This window comes from Dermacentor silvarum, chromosome 4 (assembly GCF_013339745.2).
Source record: "Dermacentor silvarum isolate Dsil-2018 chromosome 4, BIME_Dsil_1.4, whole genome shotgun sequence".
NCBI classification, from domain to species: Eukaryota; Metazoa; Arthropoda; class Arachnida; order Ixodida; family Ixodidae; genus Dermacentor; species Dermacentor silvarum.
The window spans coordinates 226,870,855-226,897,467 of record NC_051157.2 but is presented as its reverse complement, the minus strand read 5'-3'; the positions used below and the strand labels follow the sequence as shown (position 1 = coordinate 226,897,467).

The 26,613-nt window shown below is 50.4% G+C and overlaps 1 protein-coding gene across 6 annotated transcripts in view; it reads left to right on the top strand.

Moving 5' to 3' along the window:
* LOC119451014 (DENN domain-containing protein 2D-like) overlaps window positions 1-26,613 on the top strand; it is a 428,171-nt gene that overhangs the window by 293,288 nt on the left and 108,270 nt on the right. For all 6 annotated transcript variants that reach the window (XM_049666396.1, XM_049666395.1, XM_049666393.1 and 3 more), the window contains 2 exons: window positions 5,874-5,997; window positions 16,643-16,767. In XM_049666396.1, the coding sequence (XP_049522353.1) occupies window positions 5,874-5,997; window positions 16,643-16,767 (249 nt within the window). The remainder of the gene's footprint in view (window positions 1-5,873; window positions 5,998-16,642; window positions 16,768-26,613) is intronic.

The following is a 26,613-nucleotide window of genomic DNA, read 5'->3' as shown; positions in this document are numbered from 1 at the left end:
CACGTAGAGAGCGTGGCAGGACAGGAACCCAGCGTTGACCGTCAGGGTGATAGACATGGCGGTACAGAACACTGTTGTCAATCTTAAATTGCATCAGCTGTCGACGAAGGCGGGTGTTAGGTGGGCGCGAAGCTCCTCGAAGGTGGTCTATGATGCGTCGACAGTAGCAGTCAGCAAGTTGGTGAGATTGGTATAACCTGTTGTCGTGTGGAGGCGTCTCGTCTACAGTGGCCAACGAGAAAGCATGCGAAGAGGGATCGTGCAAAAGCTTGCCACGGAAGGTAGTTGGAGGACCATTGCATGGTCTCGTAGGAAGCGGACAGCGAGAAAGCGCGTCTGCATTCTGGTGTTTTTACCGCATTTGTAGGTAATAGTAAAGTCGTATTCTTGCAGACGAAGAACCCACTGACCAAGTTGTCCAGACAAGTTCTTTATCGTTGAAAGCCAGCATAATGCATGATGGTCTGTAACGATGGTAAAATGGCGGCCGTGAAGATAAGGTCGAAGCTTCTGCACAGACCAAATGATAGCTAGGCATTCCTGCTCCGTGATGGTGTAATTCTTCTCGACATTTGTCAGAACGCGACTTGCGTACGCGACGACCCTCTCACCTAAAGAGTCATCTCGCTGTAGGAGAATGCCACCTAGTGCCATGACTACTAGCATCCGTATTTCAGGAGGGTAGGAGCAGCTGTATCAAAATAGCAAAGTACTGCTTCAGATGTGAGAGCGCGCTTCAGATGGGCGAACACTGATTCACATTCGGGAGACCACACAAAGGTAACATTAGAACCCAGTAATTTATGCAGAGGTGACGCAATTGATCCGCGACGCTCGTCTTGCTAGTGCTTGCGGCAAAGACATGCTATGTGGCCACGATAGCTGCAGTAGCAACGGACGCCACTGTGGATAGCTGGGTTGGGTACTGCCTGTTCATTTACGCTCAGTTACACTAAAGGTGTTCTCATCTGTGCTGTCTTGAGTTCTTGTTATTCTGCACTTCTTAAAGGCTTGCACAAGTGCATCTACGTAATGATCGAGAGGTGAGCGTGGCTCATAAAACGGCTTGTCCAGTGCTTACTGCCGTGAGGTGTGCGTTGCAGCTTTGTGATGCTCTAAATGAACGAGCACAACAAAAGTGTGGTACAAGACATGAATGTAATGCATGCGTTCTGTACCTTAAATACGAGAAAAGCGGAGAATGAAAGGCTAATCCAAAGGTGTTGAAAGCACGAAATATGCACAATGTCTATGAATACGTCAAAAACTTGAGCTCAAAAATTCATGAGCCATTCCACTCTGGGAAGGTGGATGACCAGCGAAGCCGTTTAGCACCCGACACAGAGGTGTCACAGAATTTGAACAAAGGTACAAACATATTTTTTGTCCTGATCAGTGGTCATCGTAAGGATAGGTACGCACACACATTCGTGTATCACCTCTGTTATTAAATCTGTCCATCACGTAAGACAATGAATGGCTCATACCCCCTTAAGCTCATGCCTCCATGAATGCAGCCTCCCCATTACGACGACAGAAGGGAAGTGAAATTCTACACTGGAATGATGAGTGGCAACAGAGCCAGCTGTGGAAAAAGATGATGATGACGAATGCGTCAGCAGTGGCACGAGCGCCAACGAGCCAGCTGTGGAAAAAGGCGACACTCAAGCCATTGCTGATGATGATAGTTTCTGCACACAGATGCCACGTAACCCCAGATCTGAGCCATATACAGCTTTGCTGTAAAGCATGTGCTGTTTTGTCTGAAATTGCAGAGTGAGTTATGAGGGACACCATAGTAAAGGGCTCCAGATTAATTTCTACCACCTGGGGTTCTTTGAGCTGCATGAGCGGTCTTGCATTCGGGGACAGCACCAACCACACTCGCTGAGAGCAGACCTGCTCGTGCAGGTGCTCGCTGAAACCGCAGACGCACTTGGACTTACAGTTGGGGCCCCCAAGGCGTCACCCGTTGGCACAGCGTGCCGCGCATCCTGGCCCGCTTCGGCTTGGAGCTACATTGGCAGATTTGCATCGGTGGCGACGGACCAGGCCTGTTATTGCCATAGCCGCGGCTGTTTCGCTCTGTGAATATGAAAGTTGAAAATTCTAACATGACAATTGAAAACCTTCATCAAGAAGACGTTGCCGACTGGCTAACCATCCGGTTCCACCAGCAGCGACCGAAAGACAATCCACAGACCCCTCAGCAAGTTCCTGCCACTTCACGCAAGCTGGCGCCATTACTGAAGAAACACTACAAGGTGATTCTCCGTCTGTGTGAAGGCCTCGTTTTCGTGTGGTAGTCAACACCAATTGTCGCTGGAGCACTCCTTGCAGTGGGTGGCTACCATTCAATCACCTCTACCCAATATATCATCGTGCGGCTCAACGCCATCGTCAGGACATATAATCAATACATTCCAATTAGACGACCGACAATACAAAGTAGTCCTGTGCGTCACCCCACCAGCCAACTCAGCCTGGGGAGTGGCCCACGATACGACTGAGGCTGAACTCCTACAAGGTCTATATATGCCCATGGATACCACATATTACGAGCCCGAATGCTTGAATAAAACCACGACGACCCTCGTCACTTTTGCAGGTAGGTTGGTACCTTTTTTCATCACCTTCTATGGGGGAGAACTTCACTGCACTCCATACCGCCGCTCTGCCAAAGTGTGCGATTTATGCCTTCAACTCGGGCATCTCATCGATGCCTGCCCACACCCCAACATCTCCATCTGCTCAATCCGTGAAACTCTCAACCCTGTCTCCGAACACGAGTACCCAGTGAAGGAAACCATCTCCGTGTCAAGGAAACCATCTGACGGCTTCCAAAGAGTTCCCTCAAAGACTCTTACCCTCACCCTCGTCTCCCTATCAACCAGGGCGAGACTAACCTCGAAGAACCCACTCCCGCTCTCAGTCTTATCAGACTTATGTCTGATTCTGCACGGCGAACTGGTCATCGTTGTCGATCAAAATAGGGATCGGCCACAAGGTGCAGGTTGGAATCTCGAACCAGACCAGCCTCCAAGACAACCACAAGCGGACCACAGGTGAGCTAGGTAGTACGCTGCTTCCCACAACCCACGAAATGTCCCACACCCCCACCACCTCCACCAATTAATCCATCTATTACGTGTACCACCCCCACCCAAACAGAGCAGGCCTTTATGAACTGACTTACGTGCGCAACTCCATCATCAAAATAACCCCACACAAGTATTTCTCACATCACCAGTTCAGCTCCTAGCGCCCTCCGTCAGAAACGTTAGCGCCCTCCGTCAGAAACGTTCCCGATACATTGGCTGCTGGAAGTAGTGGAAATGAGCCCAGTTCCGTTGAGATGACCACTAAGAACTATTTCCAAACTGAGATGCTTTCCGATCTCTGCTAGTGCTCAAGTAGATGGAATTTAGTCAACTGTCAACTCCCTAGGACAGGAAGTGCACATTTTATGTGAGGAAATGGTTTCCTGTTTTGATCCCTTCTGTCAGGAGATTGCAACACTCATCCACAATGCACTTCTGGCTGAGGACCAGTGACACTAGAAACCCAGAGTCTATACCTAACGCAAAACTTCCCGGAGAGAGTTCACACAAACAGAGTGAGCAAAACGGCTAAGCTCGGCAACGAACAACACCCACCCAATAATGTTTGGCAGTGTAATTGTCACGGCTTTGCTTAGAAACGAGGGATGCTGCCACAATACATGGTCAGTCAACCAACTCCACCAGAAGAAACAGGCACACCACTTGCCCTTCCAGGCTGACACACACTGACCAAGAAGCACGCACGGCTATCCTGATGAATACTTGACAACCATCAACTTCACGGACTCTGGCATCGCCCATGTCCTTATTGAGATTGTGCCTATAGACCATGGCGACTCTCAGCCTCTCCAAAAGGAAACTGAGGCTGCCCTGGCTGCTTTGTTCACCAGACCAAACATCTAGCAGGCCACCATAACAGACTGCGCATCCCAGGTGACTTCACCACTGCGCATGCCACATGGGGTTACACCAGAAACATGCTAGGCTGCTGCACTGGTTCCACACAAAATTATAAAACTATTTGGATAACATGTGGATCTTTACATTATGAAAATGTACATGCAGTATGGAGACTACAGTGTGACCGCTTATAACGTAAGTCGCTGGAGTCGCGAATATCCGCACTATAAGCGGTACCGCACTATAACCAAAGCAACAATTTTCAAGGCCCGCACATATGCAAAACATGTGCACCGAGCCGCCACGCGTATGCGACAGTCGAGGAATGCGGCTAGAACGTTTGCATTCAATTTATAGTTGAATCTCGTTAATTCGAACCAAATCACGCGGCGGCGCCTCCGACCGGCATTGCTCTGGCACCGCCATAGAGTAAAAGCTTAGGGGAGATCCCCCAATGTCGCGCGCGAACAAAACAAAGAAAACCAGGGCGGACATTTCACCCTCTCTCAAATGGCAAGGTCGCCGATTCTGCGTTGCGCCAGAACATGCGTGTATGTGCCGACGTTTCAGCCACTCTACCGTTGCCATGCGTAGAAAACAGCACTGAACTCTTCTTTCTCCTTTATGCTTCCTCTACTTTCTAGTCACATGTTGACCTTGCACGCTGCGGCTACGGCGCAGAGGGAAGCAGCGGCGCTGTCCCAGGCCGGCCAACGAAACTACCCACGCTGGCAAACGCCCGCTTCCCGATAATGGCAGAAAACGAAACTTCGAGGAGCTGGCGCCGGGCCGGCTGTAGCGGCGGCGCCTGCATGGCGGCGGGCGCGCACGGTGACAGTCGAAAGTGAGGGAGCTACGAGGGAGGGCGAGGGGAGCCACCGAAGCGGCGGAGTTGCCGAGGCGAAATTCGCTTGCCTGCTGCCCTCCTCCCTCACATTCCACGGTCTCCGCGTGCGCCCTTCGCCGTGCCATGCCGGCGCCGCCCGGTCGCTCGCTGAAGTTTTGTTTACTGCCGTTATCGTGAAGCGAACGTTGGCCGTTTCGTGGCCCTCGCTCGCTATGCGCGCCGTGATATTTCACGACTCGCACTCAAGGTTCTGGTTACAGCCTCACTGGCTGTTCGTTCGCACCACGTGCCCTTCTCCTCCACTTCGTCTTTCTTCCTCGAGCACTCCTTGGGGCGCCCGTTTGAGGGGAGCGTTCGCCGTCTCCGCTGACTTCCGTACGGCGCTGAGCCGTGCTCCCTCAAGGGCTGCAGAAGATAGTGCCAACCTTTCCCTTTCCATACGAACCACTTACTACTACTACGTACTCTCAGGCAGCCGCACTGTAACCGGTATTTCGTTTCCCGCAACTGCACTATAAGCGATACGTGTATACATGGAGTGCTATGGGAAAATTAACGGCAGTCTGAAAACACCGCACTATATCCGGTCCTGCACTATAAGCGGTTACGTTATAAGTGGTCTATACTGTATAAAGATGCGACACGGTGTGGTACATATTCTGGGAGCAAAGAGCGCTAAATGTGGAACACAGAACAGGAGGATGCTGTGCTGTGGTTGGTGTCATTTGCTTGTACTGCGAGGGAATGTGTGATATGCCTGGAGAATGATTCAAAAGATTGTTGGTGGCATCATTCTCAAATTGCCATTTTATGGTGTCACTGGGTTGCAACAACTAGCTGAAGCTAGTTAATTTAAATATAAATTGCATTGCCTTTTGAATAACGCCAAAACCTGTTTCTTTCTTCTATCTGTGAAAAGTCATGAAACTTGTGGTGTCTCACGGCATTATTGTCTATTCAGTGGTTCTGTTGCAAGAAAGTGTGTGAGCAAGATCCTCAGTGCTTGGATTGCTATTTTTTGGTGTCTGCAAATGGCACAAAGCCTGAGTATGGTCCTCATACAGGTGCTGGTGGTGGATGTTGATCGAGGCGCATTGCTGTGTGAGGACGAAGACAACCAAGACGTGGTGCCCAAGAAATTGCGGCAGTCTCTTTGCACTGCACTCAGCTTGGCCAATAACATGACTGGTGAGACCACGCCACAACAATGTGCATTTTTTTTTATCCCCACTTCTCTTTGTAATACCTGTGGGCTTTGAAAGAATGTGAAATAAATATTTTGATGAATAAACAAATAAATAAAGGAGAAGTGGATGATAAGACAGTTTGCCACCAGTTAGAGCCAGATCTGCTCCAACCTATGGCAAGTTGTGATGGTTCCGCATGAAATGAGAAAACTATTTGGATAAAATGTGAGTCTATACAACATGAGAATGTATGTGTAGTGTGAAGAGTAAAAATGAGTCATTAGAACCACTTTCATTTCTTTTTGCCTTATTTCTGCAGTTAAAATTGCAGTTAATTTCTGCTGCAGATTTCCTTGGCCTTATTGTCTGTTGACTTCACGTAATTGTGACAATCAAGCTCCCCTGGCTCTTCATCACCACTGAGAGCGAAAAATGTCACACAACAAAAGAGATGCTGCTGCCACTGATGCTATTGAAAAAAAGAAAAACACCATTTGGCATGCTCTGCAAGTCTCAAGTCATTTAGAAACTCGCAACGAAGTGGTTTTGTCATAAGCCAAAAAATCACAATTGCTTATGACGAGTGATGAGTTCTGAGTGAAGTGCTGTTGCGTGTGCTTTTTCCAGTCTTTTTTTCTGTGCGTGCTTGAGCGCCTAAAACATCTGTCCGTTATGTTTGTGACGAGTCAAGGTCATGAAGATCCCTTGAGGGGCAATGGTGATAGCCATTATAGAGAGCACCATACGTCAACAGTAACATTGAGCAGAAATAAAGAAAATTCTTGTGCCCCCATTGCTTTTTGTTTGCAAAGCAGGTGTTCTAACCACTGCACTACAGCAGCTGCTTTCTTTTCTTTATTGCCAGACCTTGAAATTGCATAAACGAACATGAATGTCCAGGTTTCCAGAGCTGGTAGAAAGTTATCAACTTAGACTGGCGTTGCAGGAGGACATTTTGTTGGTGCTTGCTTAAAATGCAGTGCAACCAGTGTAAAAGACATGTAGAGTGCCCGAGATAGTTTCGTTGTGGTTCTGGTGTTGCACTGCATTGTGTCCTCTGAAGGGTGTCGTCATCTTTGAGGGTCGTCAACGAACTGTGAAATGACTTCCTTGAAATACATACGAGCAGGTCGCTTGTTTGGATCACAATGGTACTCAGGCATACATAGTGAAGGCAAGCCAAAGGACATGTTAGACAGGACTCTGTCATCATTATTAATCGCTAGGTACGTTATCCTAGAAGAAAATTTGTAAAGAATTATTGTTATATTTCTTCCCGAAAGTATACCTCTTCCCAACAGTGATGAAAAACGTCACTAATTTCTTCGGGTTTCTTGCAAAAAAGGCAGTGCAACTACTGTGGCACCAGAAAGGCATTGATTGCGATAGCACATTATTAGACAGCTATAAGCAGTAAAGTTAGTAGTTTTGTCAACTGTATAAACTGCCGTAAACATTTGGGTACTAAAATTAACATCCATGCTGGGGTGGGACTCCTGCATCGATTGCGCCATTTTGATACAAACGCAGATTCCTGCGCCAAACTGCACCAAATACAGAAAATTTCTGTAGAAAATTTCTGTCGCGCGACAGAAAATTTACCGAAACTGCGCCACGCTGCGCCAGAACAGCTTCGGAATGTGTGCTACGGCAGTGGCAGCGAACAGTGAACAGCGAGCAGAATCGTTCTCTGAAAAAGAGTGCAGCGGTTCACATTCCGCACACCACACGACGGTGTTCCCGCTTTGCTCCTTTCGCGTGGGAGATTGCGTCACCAGTTACCCATGCGCCCGGTTGCAAGATACGCATTTGGTGCGGCAGCACAGCGCCCCCCCTCCCTCCCTCCCATACCCCACAGCCTTTCGCGTGACAGGAGTCGCGTTTGGTCTTCGTCGTGCGTTCGCTCTCAATGACTCACACATACGGTGCGCGGCGACAATTTTATCGCCCTTGGACTCATACTCCACGTCTCATGATCCTCCTCCGCATCGCCCTCGTTGATCTCCTCTCCCATCGGTGGGCGCACCTCGTTGAGAAGCGTGTTTGCTACCACCCTTGTTGGTGAGATTTACCCGCGGAAGCTGCATTATAACCGGTATTTTGTCTCGCGCAGCTGCACTGTAAGCGGTATGCGTATAGATGGAGTGCTATGGGAAAATTAACGGGAGTTTGAAAAGACCGTACTGTATGCGGTCCTGCACTATAAGGGGTTACGTTATATGTGATCTATACTGTAAATGCTTTTTACGTGCGTGGGCCTGAGTGAGTTCACCTCTGACTCTTTAATTTAGCTAGTTTTAATTGTGTTTCAATGTTACGAATTTCGGCTAATACGAATATTTTTTGTGACCCCGTGAGATTCGTATCATCGAGATTCCACTGTACTTGAATACGATTGAGTGGGCCGAGCGGCACGGCACTTCCTAGCTGAGGTGCAAAATAACAAGTAGGCTGAGGGCACTGCGAGCGAAGTAGATATTAGGGAGGCGCACACTACAGCGGGTTCAGGGAGTGGGCGTCTTATGACGATCGTGTGACGTAACCCCAGCCATATTTTTAGTTGGGCTAGGCTCAGTGGCCCGCCGAAGCTTGGTGGGCAACATTGGCTCACCGCATCGAATAAACATCGCGAGCACAGCTGCTCGGCCATCAGTCATCGTTCGCCACCACCATGCTGTGCGTCGTATCTAGGACGCGGGTTCCTCGGCACCCCCTTTCGTTCACGGTCCGGGGCGGATTGTGACACTGGCGACGAAGGAAGCCCGCGTGTCGACCCAAGCCACCGAGAGCGGCCAAACGCCGCCCCCGGTTCCTGCCGCCATGCCGCTGTACGGGAGGCTCGAGCCGTTCGAGGGTGATGGGTCCGCCTGGCCAGTCTACGAGGAACAAGTTCACGTGTTTTTCCGGGCGAACGGAAAAACACGTGAACTTGGGAGCACACGTGAAACAGCGGGACATTTTCCTGGCCAGCTGCGGGACCCGCGTCTTCAGTCTCCCGCTCGACCTTCTCAAGCCGGCCACGCCGCATGTCAAGACGCTGAGTGAGCTGCTCAAAACACTGCGGTCGCACCATCAACGTTAATGGAGTGTTTTCGCTTCAACAACCGGAGCCTGCCGCGAAGGAGAGACCCTCGGCCAGTTCATCGCTGTGTTACGAGGGTTAGCGAGTGTCTGCGTCTTCGGGGACCAGCTTGACTCGCTGCTCCGGGACCGTTTCGTCTGCGGGATAAACAACCCCACCATGCAGACACGACTCCTGGAGCTTCCTGATCCCTCGCTGGACGACGTCGTGAAGGCAGCGCAGGCTATGGACGCTGCGGCCAAGGACGCCGGCGAGATTGCACGCGCGACCGGCTCACCGTCGACGGAAGCAACGGTCAACAAGATGACGACTAAGGATGTTACGTGCAGTCACTGCGGTGGTGACCACTCCCCCTCACAGTGCCAGTTCTCCCAAGCACAATGTTTCACGTGCGGAAAAGCTGGGCACCTCACACGGGTTTGCCGAGGGGGGAGGACGAACAGCGGACAGCAGCAGCAGCCTGGATCAAGCCCAGGTTCCACACAAGCACGTGGTCAGGGTAGCCATCGCAACCGTTCGCGACGGGGACATGCGGCAGCAGGCGCGGGTCCTTCAGTGGCCAGGCTCCACGTCGTTGCCGAGAACCCGCCAATCTTCGACATGTGGCACACAGGCCTTGTTCCGTCATCTGTGCCACCGTATCTGCTGACCGTTGAAGTCTGCGGGCACCCCATTTCCATAAAGATGGACACAGGGGCCAGCGTGTCGGTCATGGCCGGGAAACTGTTCAAGCGTACTTTCCCCGACGTGTCCGTTGAGGCTTCGGGCGTGATGCTGCGCAGCTACTCCGGACAGCTCTCCCAGGTCCAGGGGCAGGCCCAGGTCAGCATTCACTTTTGTGACAGGGAGGCAACCCTTACCCTTTATTTAACCAAGGGGTCATTACTGCTGGGCCGAAATTGGATTCACGCACTGGGCGTTCGGTTGCCGGAGTACCAGAAGGTTGTCCTACGTGTGGTCAAAGACGTCCCAAGCATCCTGACCGATTTCAAGTCCCTGTTCCAACCGGGAGTGGGCAAATTTGCTGGCATGACGGCTAGCATTTACATTCCTGAGGGAGCCCGGCCTCGTTTTTTCAAGCCTCGCCCACTGCCGTTCGCCCTGAAGGACGGGGTCACCCAGGAGCTGCAACGGTTACAGCGAGAGGGCATCCTGGTGCCTGTCAAGACGTCTGATTGCGCCGCTCCAATAGTTCCAGTCCTCAAGCGAGATGGGAGTGTCAGGATCTGCGGGAATTTCAAGGTCACCATCAAACTCGTCGCTACCGTCGAGAAGTACCCGCTGCCCTGGATTGAAGATCTCTGGTCAGCGTTGTCCGGGGGACAGAAGTTCACAGAGCTCGACCTCAGAGACGCTTACCAGCAGCAGCTGGTGCTCCAGGATGCATCCCAGAAGTATGTCACGATCCCGGGGCCGGTATAACGTAAACTATTCGAACCTGTTTTTATGACCATATGGCGAGGCCAGATCCATTTTGACCTATGACGAAGGGCTAATGGGGTATTTGGAACAAAAGTCGCAGCTTCATCCGAAAGGTGAAGCATCAATTGCAATAGCAAATTAGTAGACAGCTATACGAAGTAAGGATAGTAGTTTTATCAGCAGTATAAACTTGTAAACGTTCGTCTGCATGTCTGTCCGCGTACAATGTTTCGCTTTCTCTGCAAGCACGTTCTCGCATCGTGCCGGTTAGTTTTATCCCACGGCATATGAGCGTTTCACAGTACAGAAGCAACCATTCTTGCATGGACGGTATCTGAGCTGTTCAAAAATAATTTCTTTAAAGGGCTTCGACACTTACGGCGACTTGTGATGTGCTGTCACGACGATCGAATCTTTTTTTCTCTGCTTGGACGTTTCAGTACCATTATTTGTCAAGTTTCTTTGCGCTATGTGTTTATCGGTCCTCTCAGCAAGCAATTTCCTGCTGTTTCTTTTTCTTAATTCAGTACATTCATTTTTTGGTGCTAACACAAACATCAGCATATATGCCATGCCTTTGTTTAATGTGTTTCATACTGTTCCCTTTTCATTCCAGTGAACTTGCCAGTATCTAGCATCAACAAATTCAGAGACCAAAGCTTCATGACATTAGCCGGGCAGCGCGTGCAGGCGAGCGTCTCAGTACGCACTTTCTGCTGCTCACTGAACATCGCAGCCCTGACGCCGTAGCAGAAATCTTCCTCACAGAAGTGCCTGCGGCACACCCGATTTGTAGGGGATGGGTGCTTGCTGGTTCTAAGTTACGCGATCCAAGCTTCATGCAGCTTCTTGTCCTGCGGGTACGTGTGAAGGCTGACATCGGGCTCCGTTGCGTAGGTCCGGCACTGTGGCACCGAGCAGTAGCCTACCATTTTGGACGCCTTCAAAGGCAGCCACTACCTATTACACTGCTTTCAAGTGTTGTCAAGCAGACACCCAAAGCGGGAAAACCTCCCCGCTTAATCGGAACCACAGTGCAAGGGGGACTTTAAACTTTCGTTTTCAGCTCGCTTCGGCGCTTCCGAACAACACCACCTTTCTGAAGCAGCCAACGCGGCCGCTGTGTCCATGTGATCCTTCATACCACGTCACGCCGACGGCAGCGCCAGCTTTTCCAGTGGCGGAGCTCGCCCCCAATATGGAACATCACGGTGACGCCAATGGCAGAAATGCGCCTGGAATGTCCATATAATTGCTATCGCAATAAAAGCAGGTTGGAATAGTTATTACGTTACTCGAGCCAAGGGTTGATTGCGGCTCTGTCTGTCTGCGGTGACATATGGTGATCCGGAAATTGTCCAGCGTTCATTGGACCGCGTAATTTTAAAACATTTTCCGCTCCTGGTCTGCTCGTTGCTGTTCAGCAAAGTCTTCTCTGCCTGTTGTTCCTAGGAAGGCATCATCATCCTGGTCGTCTTGCGGTGGCGGGTCAATGGGGGCACACTACAGGCAGTTGGTATCAGAGTGCTTCCATCCTGATTTATAGATGACTGGTGATGTCAAGTTCCTGGAGTCTCAGACTCCATCGTGCGAGGCGTCCTGAAAGGTTCTTTAATTTTGCCAGTCAACACAAGGCATGGTCTTCACTTACGACTTTGAAGTGTCTGCCATAAGCGCAGGGGTGGAATTTCGTTGTAGTCCAAATGATAGCAAGGCATTCCTTTTCCATCGTAAAATAATTGGCTTTCGCTTTCGACAGTGACCAGCTAGTGTAAGCAATGACCCTTTCAAATCCGTCTTTCCTTTGGACTCGAAAGGTGCGGAGGCCTAGGCTTCTTGCGTCGGTGTGGATTTCGGTGGCGTTACCTTCGTCGCAGTGAGCGAGCACTGGTGGCGACTACAGGCTGCAGGTGCTGTTTAAGCTCTTGAATGGCTTCGGGTTGCGGCGCTTGCCACTTGAAATCGACGTCTGATTTCGTGAGAGAAGTTAATGGCTCAGCGATGCGCGGAAAGTTCTTGATGCAGTGTGCAGTGCCTGTAATAGGCACACAAGCCAAGCAATCTGCCCACTCCCTTCTTGTCGGCGGGCTGGGGGAAGTTGGCAATGGCAGCTGTCTTCTGCGCACGGACTCCAGATTTGCTGATGACGTGGCCCAAGAACAGAAACTCATCGTATGTGAAGCGGCACTTTTCCGGCTTCAGAGTGAGCCCTGATGACTTGATGGTGTCTAGTACTGTCTTAAGCCGGCTAAGGTGATCGTCGAAATTCTCGGCGAAGACGACGACGTCATCCAAGTAGACGAGACAGGTCTGCCACTTAACCCTGCTAACATCGTGTCCAGCACGTACTGAAACGTTGCAGGCACCGGGCACTGTCCAAATGGCATGACCTTGAACTAGTAGGGGGCCGTCTGGCGTAATGAAGGCAGTCTTTTCGCGATCCCTCTCGTCGACTTCTATTTGCCAGTAGCCTGTCTTGAGATCCATCGACAAGAAGTATTTAGTGTTGCAGAGCCAATCCAATGCGTCGTCTATCTGTGGAAGGGGGTATATGTCCTTCTTCCTGATCTTGTTCAGTTGACGATAATCAACGCAGAAATGTAGGGTTTCGTCCTTTTTCTTCACCAAGACTACAGGAGTTGCCCATGGGCTTTTCGACGGCTGGATGATGGCTTCAGAACGGCGCAACAAGGAAGACGAAAAGACGAAAGAACACACAAACACAAGCGCCGACTCACAACTAAGGTTTATTCCATATCACAGAGCAGATTTATACATACACGTGGCCACACACAACGCAAAAAGAACAACCAAAAACCAGAACATGTTAACCATTCAGGTACAGGATTTCTTTATCCTGCAGCGCAATAGAGGGACAGCTGATACAAGACTGTTTTTTATTTTGAATGTTCCATGCTTCGTTCGATTACTTCCCGAGTCGTCTTATCATCAAGTAATCGAATTTATGGAAATGACAATGCTGGAGCGAGGCAGGATGCTGACTTGATCTTCGAGCACACTCAAGGCATGGTGACTACGAGCTAGTAGGGACCTCTGGTCCAAGTACCTCTGGCGATATCGCTTGATCTTGAAATGGCGTTATCGACTTCCACTTCAAGTCGATGATTGCACCGTGTTGGTTAGAGCGAAGGGGGCAGGGTAGGTCTCGTCATGAACAGTAATTCTTGCTGTGCAGATACCAGTCAGCGTTATTAGGTGTCCTCCAGTGGTCTGAATTTGGGGGCCCTCCCACGCAGTCTTAACTTTCTTCAACCGGGCAGCGAAGGGTCCACTCCTGACGGGGTAGTCGGCTCCTGTGTCTACAAACTCGGTGACTGCATAGCCGTCGAGCACCACATCGAGGTCGGTGGCTTTTTGTCTTGCGTTGCAGTTAGGTCTTGGCGTCGGATCACGATTGTGTCCAGTTGACCTGTGGCTGGTACGTTGCATCATCAGGTCTTTTGTCGGCGTATTCTTGGCTTTCAGGCTTCGACGGGATGGCGGCGTCTCGTTGATATGTCGTCGAGATAGTCTTTTTGGCGTCTTCGTCGGCGGTGGAGGATCTTTGTCATTTTGATGAACAGCAACTGCACCTCCCTAGGTTGCTGCTTTTAGTTTTCAGGATATGGGCTGATGGACCAGCCCTGGGCTGGGCCAGTGTATGGTCGGCACTGCAGCGACAGGTAGTGCCCTCGTGATGGCGAATGGGACGGTCATCAAGGGCTCCACTGAGTGGCGGCGAGGTAGTCGGTGATATCACGAGGTTGTTCCCTTTGATGTGGAGATGGTGCATTCACGGCAAACCCTTGTAGTCCCAAGTCGCAGTATGGACACCAGAGGTAGACATGACTGGCTTCTCCGCCGTGATAGCAGAGCGGGCGGTGGTCTGGAGTGCGCCGTATGTCTGTCTCCCTTGGATAGTTGCGCTGGGCAACGGCCAGGTGAGCTGGTGGCGGCGGCAGTAGACGACCAAATTGTGGCGTTACTGGGCCTTGGCACGGGCTCGGAGGGGTACGTTGATGGCGGGTGACTCATTTGAGGTCATTGCTTCCATCTGGTGCTTCGGAGACTCTGGCTGCACCTCAGAAACTCTGAGTGAGTGCTGAATCTCCTCTCAGATGATGTCAGCAATAGAAGCTACTTGAGGTTGCACGGAAGGTGCAGTTCGTCACGTACAATGGCTCTGCGGGTCTCTCGGAGCTCGTCAGAGCCTAGTGCTTGGATTTAGCTTTTCGGCGAAAGCGCTTGATGGTTGTATTGTCGATTGCACATTTCCAGGGTCTTTTCAATGGCAGTGGCTTCCGACTAAAATTCCACGACGGTCTGTGGTGGCTTCCGAATTAGTCCGGCGAACAGGTCTTGGTTTATTCCCCACATGAGGAAACAAACTTTCTTCTCCTCGGACATATTTGGGTCGGCGTAGCGGAACAAACGGGCCATTTCTTCTGTGTAGATTGCGACGTTTTGGTTCGGCAGCTGCATTCGGGTTTCTAGCAGATCAGAGCTTCTGCCCTTTTCTTACGCACAACGCTTGTAAAAGTCTGCAGAAAGCTGTTGCGAAACAGGTCCCATGTCGTCAGGGTCGACTCCTGGTTCTCAAACCACACCCTGGTGGTGTCTTCTAAGGCGAACTACACATGCCACAGCTTGTCGTCGGAGTTGCAGTTGTTGAAAGCAGCGACCCTCTCGTACATTTCCGGTCAATTTTTCCGGTCTTCAAACGATGATCCGCGGAAGGTCGGTTGCTCCCTGGGCTGTTGCAGAGCAATGGGGGACGCTGGGTCTGCCATAGGGGCTGTTGTCTTGACCACAATCTTCTTCGTCGTGTCAGGTAGAAGTTCGTGCTCCGGGGGCAGGTGTTCTAGCCCGCAGCTTGCTCGATGGTCTGGAACGACATTGGTGTTTTAGCGGTCCGGGCTTGGATCATGGCTTGTCTGGGGCGTCCGGTACATGAACGCAAAGCACCTCCACCAGATGTCACGTGGTAGTGACGGTCAAAAACACAGTAGCAAAACTGTGAATGGCGAAATTAACTCTTTATTGGGCGAACCTGTGCCCAGAAAAACAGCCTACACTCAAAGCACAACCATAGTGGCGAACACAGTCAGCTATCATCGAAAATCTTATCTGCCGGTCAAGCATGCCGGCTTTTATACATGAGTCATCGAAATTTCCAGAGTAACCCCTGGTGCCCGGGTGTCTTCTAGAAAGTACTACACAATTTGTCTCGTGCATACATTAAGATTACACAAGCTTCAGTGACAACAGACAACGAATAGAACCATTGATAACGTTTCAGTAAGTTCCAATCATGCAGGCATGTCTTGCGCTGAGCGATAACTTTTAAGTTGTTTGTGGATGAAATGCAGTCCCTGAGAAAAGGATAAATAAGCACATGTGACAATACAGTAATAGCAGCAGGAGAATTCTATACTGACCTGTGCAGTACCAAGAGCACCCACGCGAACTTCATAGGAAGTAGTGATGGACATAGGCTTCTTCTATAACTAGCGATCAAGTTAGAAGGGCCTTGCAAGACAAGTCGCTTGGAAAAGCGACCATGTAACACATACCTCACTTTAAATCCTTACGCAGGCCTACTTCTTTAATCCATTCTTTGCGTCATTTATATGTTACTTATTACTGTGGTTTTTGCTGCACTATGCTTATTAAAGTGTCAGTTTTTCATATTGTTACCATCGCTCTTGTTCTATTGTGTCTTTTATAATGTACGTCATTCTTGATGACATATATTCTCTCCCCTCTGTAATGCTTTCTTTATGCACTGAGGGTAAGTAAATAAATAAATAAATAAATAATAAATAAATAAATAAATAAATGCTGCTGCGTATTCTGCATTGATAGTGCATGAATCTTTGGCGTGCACTTTCATCACTGTGCTGGAACACCCTTCCTATTCTTGCGGCCAATAATGTGTTAAAGTATGCTTTACTCGCACTGTTGCTACTGTCTGATCCTTCACTCTCGCTGCAAGTGGAGATGTGCAGGCCCTGCATAATCATTGTACTAGTAAACTGAGAGGATGCTGGCTGGACTGAAATGTTTTCAATGTCAGCATGAGACTAGGAAATGCTGGGTGACTGTACACAGCTTGTGACTCTGGCTGGTGATGAATGTGCAGATCCGACGGGCCGTGTGCGAGACATGATGATCACAGAGGCCTTTGTTCGTCTGTTTGTTGAGCTGGTGGGACATTGTGACCTGCACATCATCCTGTCGGACGACCTCAAGGAATCCACCTTTCAAGTGAGGCTCTTGTCCTGCATAGTGAAAACTGATCGGCCATGCTTGTCTTATCCTGCTTGGCCTTTGCAGGCGACAGCATTGGGCTGTTGTGTGTCGAACTAGCAGCTGTTATCATACTTTTGGTAACAGCGCAATAGTAACACGGTGCTGGCTCACAACTTATATTTTGTTCAGGAAGTTTACATGCATATACATGGTGTTTCGGCTAACTTGGAGCAGGTATTAAAAAATCAAACATAGGCGCTACACATGTCTAATTGGCGCAGTATTGTTCTGAGCCGTATGGAGCATGTAATGAGAATTTATTCCAATCTGCCGAGCTCGGTAATTAACAAATATTGCTTAATTAACTTTTTAAATAGTAACTCTAGCGGAAAATCCTCAATACAAAAGTTGTAGTGTACTGAAGGCGATTGACCGCGCTTCGATGTCTGGGGAAAGAAGACGACGATGAGTGTGGTTGTTGTTGACACTCTAGCTCGCGCTCGCCGGTAACCAGACCTGCCTTTCGGATAGCCTTCTGTAACGCCACATCGAGGCCTGCTTGAAGACCAACACCCCCATTTTAAGTGGTGGAGGTGCGGGGTACTGTCCATCCTGGAACTTCGCAGCCGTACGCTACCATCAGCTTTCACCATGACTGATCCTGGCTCATCGCAAGCTGCTCCCGTGCCAACGACAATCCACTGTGCTGGCGTGCCCCGACAACGGGACCCACCTGTATTTAGCGGCACCGACGACCAGGACGTCGAGGATTGGATCGCCGAGTACGAACGAGTGAGCTCTAGTAACAAATGGGATGACCGCGCCAAGCTCACGAACATTCACTTTTACATCACTAATGTAGCCGGCCTCTGGTTCAAAAACCATGAAAACGAAATCACGAGCTGGTCGACCTTTACGGCAGCCGTCGCGGAGGTCTTCGGTCGTCCCGCCGTGCGCCGGCTTCGCGCGGAACAGCGCTTGCGCAGTCGAGTCCAACGCAGGGAGGAGACGTTTACAAGCTACATCGAAGATGTTCTCTCCCTGTGCAAGCGCGTCGACCCATCTCTCACTGAAGGAGAAAAAATAAAGCAAATCATGAAAGGAGTCGACGACGACGCATTTCAGATGCTTGTCGCTAGGAACCCCCAGACGGTAGCCGACGTGATACAACTCTGCCAGACTTACGACGAGCTGCGAAAGCAGCGTGCGTCGACGCGCCGTGCTGCTCAAGATACAGCAGACATTTCCACCCTTGCCAGCGACGCCACTGCCGATCACACCGTTTTGCTGCCACACATAAAGCAGTTCATCCGCGAGGAAGTTGCACGTCAACTTTCCCTTGTCGCCCACACACCTGAGCCAGCGCCGTCATCTTTAGATCCACCTCTTCATCATTTCATTGAGACGCAAGTCGCCCAGGCACTACCAACTGCCCCGCCGGCGTTGCCTGTCCCTACGCCATTAACTTACGCTGCCGCTCTTGCCAGACCACAGGCCCCATCTCTTTCTGGCGCCTACCGTGCCACCGGGTCCTTCTACACGTCGCTGCCACCCTCACGCCCGGTGCCCCATCCTTCTGCGCCCACCGGACCATCTGTTGTGAATCCGTGGTGTACTATTGATAACCGGCCCATATGCTTCGCATGTGGTCTTGCGGGCCATATAGCCCGCCACTGTCACCGTCGCAGCTTCCGCTCTCAACATGGTGTGGCTTCGCCAACCTATCAAGGTGCTCAGCACTCACCACGAGTTCCTTCTCCCGTCGCCGACCCGTTTTCTACACGCCGCCCGTATGACTCACGCCGGTCATCTTCTCCCCGTCGCCGATCCATCTCCCGGATGCTTCGCCGACCTAGCCCCGCACGAGAGGAAAACTAACAGCCGCAGTTCCCGAGGCAAGAACTGCGCCGTCATCGAACTCTCCAAGACCTCATTTTTACCCGCCTAACGAAATTGATTTATGGGTAGAAGGTATCGCCGTACGTGCACTTGTCGACACAGGAGCTGTTGTTTCTGTAATTAGCGAAAAATTGTGCCGCGATCTGAGAAAAGTGACCACCCCGCTTACCGATGTTTCCCTGCGTACGGCTACCTCGCATCACGTCAAGCCTACCGCTCAGTGCACAGCCCGTGTAATTATTCAAAATGTTATGTATGCCGTTAAGTTTGTCGTCCTGCCCCGATCATCCTACGACGTAATCCTAGGATGGGATTTTCTGTCTACTCATCAAGCCCTCGTGGACTGCGCGCGTGCCGAACTCACATTGTCGACGCCGTGCCCTGACCTCGATGACCACGCTCCCCCTAAAGTGTTTGCCGCGGCTGACGTCCACATCGCCCCTTTGTCCGTCGTTCTGGTACCGGTGTTTTCGCCTGCCGCCGCCAACTCACCTGTTTTGTTTTCGCCATCTGCAGCTCCTGCTCGGCGCCGAAACTTCCTCCTCCCATGGGCTGTCATCAACTTCTGCAATGGTTCTGCGGCTATCTACGTGTGCAATGTATCTGAATGTGCAGTCACTTCTACTACGCGGCGAGTGTCTGGGAAGCTTCGAGACTTTTGACTGCCTTTTCGAGGATGCAATGTTGGCCATAAGGCATCACTACCGATTTGTGCCATCGCTCCTGCCGCTGACACCGACGATCCTGACGACATATTCTTAAATGCCGTCGATTCCGCCCTCACACCTGCGCAGCACAACTTGATTGTGCAACTCCTGCAGCGTTTTCGAGCCTCCTTCGACCACAACCAGTCTTCCTTAGGTCGAACATCAGCAGTTGTTCATCGGATTGATACCGGTCAACAAGCACCATTGCGCCAGCGCCCATATCGTGTGTCGACTGCAGAACGCCGTGTCATCCATGAGCAGGTAGATGATATGCTGAAACGTGGAATAATCCAGCCCTCCAGCAGTCCCTGGGCCTCTCCAGTTGTGCTGGTAAAGAAAAAGGACGGATCCATCCGGTTCTGCGTGGATTACCGCCGTCTTAATCGAATAACCCGCAAGGATGTGTACCCTCTACCACGCATCGACGATGCCCTGGACTGCCTACAGGGAGCAGAATTCTTCTCGTCCTTAGATCTGCGCTCGGGATACTGGCAGGTGCCGATGGCAGAGGCCGATCGCGAAAAAACGGCTTTTGTGACGCCCGATGGCCTGTATGAGTTCACAGTCATGCCCTTCGGCCTCTGCAACGCGCCTGCTACTTTCGAGCGCATGATGGACACGATCCTTCGAGGCCTCAAGTGGCATATTTGCCTTTGTTATTTAGACGACATTGTGGTCTTTTCCTCCGATTTTACGTCCCATCTAACTCGCGTCGAACAAGTTCTCGCTTGCCTCTCAGCTGCAGGACTGCAACTGAACTTGAAGAAATGCCACTTCGCCGCTCGAAAGCTTACGATTCTAGGTCATGTTGTTTCGAAGGACGGTATTCTCCCCGACCCTGCCAAACTTACAGCCGTTTCCGCGTTTCCCAAACCAAGTACAGTAGAACCCCGCTGTTACGTTCCCGGGTGCTGCGTTTTCCCGGCTGTTACGTCGTTTTCGGCCGGTCCCGGCACAGCTCCCATAGAACCCAATGCATTGGTAACCCCGCTGTTACGTCACAACTGTGGGACCGTTCCCGCATCATACGTTGCGAACTGCCACACCGCGCAGGCCCGAGCGGCCATTTTGACTTTTCATGTCGCTTGGCTTGGTTGCTTGACGATGGCATTGGCCGCCCAAAGTGCTGGGGGCGACATTTATTACGTATTTTCGGTTTCCGCCAGCAAAAGTATGGCCTTTTATATCCGCTTTTGCTATCTACAGATGATGTCCATGACGCGTTGCGGCCCTAAAATTGGTTTTGGCTCATAGATGTTCCGTATAAAGTCCAAGGGCGATAACGCCGTCGCCGCGCGCCGTATGCTTTCTTTCGCGCGCGAGACGCAGTCGTCGGCTCCCCTCGCACGCTTTCACTCGCACATACAGCATACGTCGCCGCGCGCCGTATGCTGTATGTGCGAGTGAAAGCGTGCGAGGGAAGCCGCGCGGCCGTATGCTGAATGTGCGAGTGAAAGCGTGCGAGGGGAGCCGATGACCGCGCCTCGCGCGCGAAAGAAAAGCAGATAGGAAGCGCGCCTCCTTCCGTTGCGCTCGAGGCACCAGCGAGGGAGCGAGGGGGGGGGGGGGGTAGTGGGCAGCGTTGTGCTCTGGCATCATACTGCGCGGCGGCGCGCGCGCGGTCCCGCGGGCCCTATCTTGAAAGCGATCTGCGTGGGGGTAGATTCTACGCAGTGTAGGTGCGTCGGCGGCTCGTGGCTTTGTGCGTGCTGCGTGTTCTCGGCGCTCAGTTGAAGCGATAGACAACAGCACGAAGGTCACTTCGCTCGCTTCTGCAGCGGCGCTTAACTGCGCGTGTCCGCGCTCATCGAGTGTGATGTGTTCATGTTTGCCTGTGGGCGCTGACACTATGTTTGTTAATTAGTTAATAACCGAACGTTTAGAAGTTTATACAGACGATAAAACTACAATTCTTACTTTGTATAGCTCACCGCAATCGATACTTCGGCTGTCGGGCGAAACTACTTTTTGTCGCACGTAAGAATTAAAATAATATTGTGTGCAGTTCAACACTACTCCCATTTCTCAATTTTTCCTGTTTCCTGGCTCTTGCGTTTCCCGGCTCTTACGTTTTTTTTTTACGGTCCCATGAAAAACGTAACAGCGGGGTTCTACTGTACCATGAAAGATCTCCGCAGCTTTATCGGCCTATGTTCTTATTTCCGACGCTTTATCCGCAATTTCGCTATGATCATCAACCCTTTGACCAAGCTCCTCGCTGGCAGTCATAACCTTTCGGCTTGGTCTCCTGCTTGCGACGACGCTTTCAACGAATTGCGCCGTCTCCTTACGTCGCCTCCTATACTGCGACACTTCGACCCCTCTGCACCTACTGAGATCCACACGGACGCCAGCGGTGTCGGGTTAGGCGCTATTCTTGCTCAACGGAAAGATGGGTTTGAAGAGTACGTCGTTGCCTATGCAAGCCGAACTCTCAACAAAGCCGAAGGCAACTATTCGGTGACTGAAAAAGAATGTCTTGCCATAATTTGGGCCATAGAGAAATTTCGTCCTTAAGTGTACGGGCGCCCATTTGACGTAGTGACCGACCACCACGCCCTGTGCTGGTTGTCGTCACTGAAAGATCCAAGTGGTCGCCTCGCTCGATGGGCATTGCGCCTCCAGGAATACGACATCCGCGTCGTGTATCGCTCTGGTCGGAAACATTAGGATGCAGACGCCCTCTCCCGTTCACCCTTGCCTCCCGACCCTGTCTGCTTCACAAATACTACCTAGGATACCAGCGCTCTTGCCATCTCTGACATGCCATCTGAGCAGCACAAGGACCCGTGGGTGGCTTCCATTCTAGACTTTCAGTCTGGCCGGACTTCTGCTCCCACTTCTCGGACATTGCGTCGGCAGGCTGAACACTTCACCACTCGGGAAAACGTGCTGTACCGCCGGAATTACACCCCCGGCGGCCGTAAGTGGCTCCTCGTCATTCCCCGCCACCTGCGCTCCGAAATCTGCTCCACTTTCCACGACGACCCACAATGTGGCCACGCAGGTTTCCTGAAGACGTATTCACGTATTAGGCTTCGGTACTACTGGCGTGGCATGTACCGTTATGTTCGCCAGTATGTTCGGTCATGTTCCACGTGCCAGCGACGCAAGACTCCTCCTCAACACGCCGCTGGCCCCTTATTACCTCTGCCATGCCCCGCCCGACCATTTGACCGCGTCGGCATTGACATCTACGGTCCCCTTCCCAGTACACCAGACGGTAACCGTTGGATAATCGTTGCCGTCGATCACCTCACACGGTATGCCGAAACTTCACCTCTTCCGTCGTCCACAGCAAAAGACGTTGCCACTTTCATTCTTCACAATCTCGTCCTTCGTCATGGAGCTCCTCGAGAGTTGCTGAGTGACCGTGGTCGTGTGTTCCTCTCCGACGTTATCGCAGCATTGCTTCGTGAATGCCGTGTCGTTCACCGCACCATCAGTGCCTATCACCCACAGACCAACGGGATGACAGAACGTTTTAACCGCACCCTGGGCGACATGCTTGCTATGTACGTCTCGTCAGATCACTCCAATTGGGACCAAGTGCTACCTTTTGTTACATACGCTTATAACACCGCCATTCAAAGCACCACTGGATTCTCCCCTTTCTTTCTCCTTCACGGACGCGAACCTTCTTCTACCATGGACACTATTCTTTTATACCGACCCGACGCCTCCGAGTCCACGACTCTATCTCAAGCAGCTACATACGCTGAAGAATGCCGCCAACTTGCACGTTCATTCACATCACAAGACCAGTGGCGCCAGAAGGAACACCACGATGCCTCCGCTACTCCTACGTGCTATGCTCCTGGCTCGCTAGTCTGGCTGCGTGTCCTGTCCACTACACCTGGCCTTTCAACGAAGCTGGTCTCCAAGTACCAGGGACCATATCGTGTACTTCAACAAACATCTCCGGTAAACTATCTCATCGAGCCGTTAGAACCGTCTTCTGACCATCGTCGTCGTGGCCAAGAAATTGTCCACGTGTCCAGACTCAAGCAGTGCTACGATCCCCCTGTGTTTTCTTGCCCCTAGGTCGCCAGGATGGCTCCTTATTCCGCGGGGGGTAATTGTACTGAAGGCGATTGACCGCGCTTCGATGTCTGGGGAAAGAAGACGACGATGAGTGTGGTTGTTGTTGACGCTCTAGCTCGCGCTCGCCGGTAACCAGACCTGCCTTTCGGATAGCCTTCTGTAACGCCACATCGAGGCCTGCTTGAAGACCAACACCCCCATTTTAGTAGCTATTCTTCAGAAACATCGGATTATTTCATCTATGCTAAGATAACTGCCCCTTTTTTCCAGCCTTTCCTTCATGTGCGCAAAATTTAAAAAATACCATGTGACTGCCGGCTAACGCGCCGCGCTTTCAGTGCCTTCAACTGTAAGTGCAACGAATTAGCAGAGAAGTTGATTGAACAGGCTGTCGGTGACTGCGATGGACGTTAAGTGGCAGGGGTATTTTAAGAAAAAGAAAAAATTATATGGATATGGGACTGGAGGCAGCATTTGATGCAGCACAGGTATTTTTATTTTCTTTTTTAACCAATTAGGAGTTACTATTTAAACAGTTAATTAAGCAATATTTGTTAATTACCAAGCTTGGCGGATTGAAAAAAAATATCATGGACATGCTCCATAGAGCTCAGAACAATACTGCACCAATACGACAAGCGTATAACACCTATGTTTTTTTTTTGTTTTTTGTTTTTTTAGTATTTGGCTCAAGATAGCTGAAACACCCTGTATAGGAACTGAAGTTCAAAAAATCTGGACATATGCAGGACACATGGTACGCTTCAATGATGTAATTATCAGGACTGATAGAAATAGTGAAATTCTTTCTAGTGATGAATGACTGAGGGTTGATTTATACATGTGTTCCCCCCCTAATATTTCTTGTATCCTTCTGCTATTTCTCTTGCCATCTGGCTTGCGTGTTTGAAGATAATAGAAGTTTCATTAAAGATAGGAACACAGCTGCAATACAGCTGCATGATTTGCTATGCACAGGAAGATGTAATGGCGCAGCCCTTTGTACAGATAACTAATAGTCTCTAAGACGAACATTAACACAGCGCTTCGTTAGTCCAACATATTTGTTACCACATGACAGAGGAATGACATACACCGCTCCATTTGCACAGCAAAGTATCCGACCTTTGGCCGAAGAAAAGGAACTGGCACAACTGGAGCATTGGAAACCTAATCACCTTCAAAGTAGTCTTCTTGGGACTCCACACACTTCTCCCAGCGGTGCTGCCATTGTTGGAAGTATTCCGAGAAGGCCTCTTTCGGAATGGAGTTTAGCTCAGCTGTTGTTGCAGCCATAATGTCCTCTCTTGTCTGAAATCGCGTTCCTTTCAATGGCCTCTTGATTTTGGGAAACAGCCAGAAGTCACAGGGGGCCATATCAGGAGAGTAAGCAGCCTGTTGAACTACAGGAGTCTGGTTTTTCGCCAGAAAAGTCTGAATTAAGTGCGAGGAATGTGCAGGAGCATTTTCGTGATGGATGCGCCAATTTCCTGTTGACCACAGCTCCGGTCTCTTGCGCCGCACAGCATCACGTAGGCGATGGAGGACATCCCTGTAGTACTCTTGGTGATTGTTTGACCCTGTGGTGCATACTCGTGGTGTACCACACCGCGGGAGTCAAAGACACTTTGACGTTGCTGTGCACTTGGCGGGCCTTCTTTGTTCTTGGTGATGTGGAATGCTTTTACTGTGACGACTGGGATTTGGTTTCCGGGTTGTACCCGTCCACCCAAGACTCGTCACCAGTGATTATGGTCTTCGTGAAGCTTGTGGAATCCAGCATGTCCTGTGAGACTTCAACACGAAGTTGCTTTTGCTCCACCGTGAGCAGCTTCGGCACGAATTTCGCCGCAACTCTCTTCATGGCCAAATCTTCAGTCATAATGGAACGTGCAGAAAAAGTGCTGATGTCCACCTCTTCCACAATTTCTCGGATAGTCACACGACGGTCCCAGCATCACCACAGCGTTCACTTCGGCAATGACCTGGTCATCTCGGCATGTTGATGGCCGACCAGAGCGTGGCTCGCTCTCCACCGATGTGCGGCCGTCTTTAAACCAGTTGTACCACTCCTTAATCTGTGTGTTGCTCATAGCATCGTCACCGAAAGCCGTCTCAATCTTCCGAATGGCTTTTACTTGGCTATCGCCCAGTTTCTGGCAAAATTTGATGCAGTAGCGCTGCTCTAGTCGCTCCGTCAATTTCCTTGCAATATAAGCACTGTGCACTACCTCACTCAAACGCTGCATCCCAGCGACTGACGCTATCGGCAGCCGGGAAAAAATTAGCGCATGCGCATGAAGGTACAAGGTCGACTGATGCAAGCGCGCTTGTTTCACATCCATCAGGTGTTTGAAAAAAAAAAATAAGGTCGGATACTTTTCTAACAGACCTCGTATTTGTTAGAATTTTGTCAACTCTAGTGCAGATGTGTCCTACCTTCTATGCCGTACCTGGAACCAACATGCGCCATTTTGTGTATGTAAGGAATTATTGCACGTCCTTTTTCGCTTCGCTTAGTTTGAGCACATTCAAGTTTCTTTTGGGCATTCCTTCACAAACGGAGGTGATGACAGTGCTCGGAAATCCAGTGTCCAGTGAATGCAATAAGGGCTGGCTTTGACATATTTGAACAAGAGTTCTTTAGGGCCGCATTCAGTACAGTAGTTGCCACTGCCCTCTTTGCAATCTTAGAGCGGCCAGAATTATAGCTCAAGATTGGTTTCACAGATCTAGGTTCATACTGCCAGCAAGGATAGTGTTCACCTAAAGTTAAACAAATGTAAAGGTACTGAAGTTGCTTATTTTTTGGTACCTCAAACATGAAGGTCAGGCCTATAGAGCATTCTTTTAAAACATTCAACACATGTCAGCACCTGCAGGATAAACATCACTATTGAGGAAAAACAAGAAATTATCAATGAAACAAAAACACCACAGGAAAGCTCTGTGGTGTGATGCTGTAGTTGTCTGCCAATAAACCCCAGAACAATGTCACTGATAGTAGGTGCCACACACGAACCTATGCAAATGCCAGATTTTTGTACAAAAATATTACGATGCTATGAAATTAATGTAGAATCCAAATAAAAAGACAACTCGAGAAAGGCTTCTATCGAAATGCCACACTCAGTAATTTAAGTACTGCACCCACACCACATGTATAAGTCAACCATCGGTCATTCTCCACAAGAAAGAATTTCGCTATTTC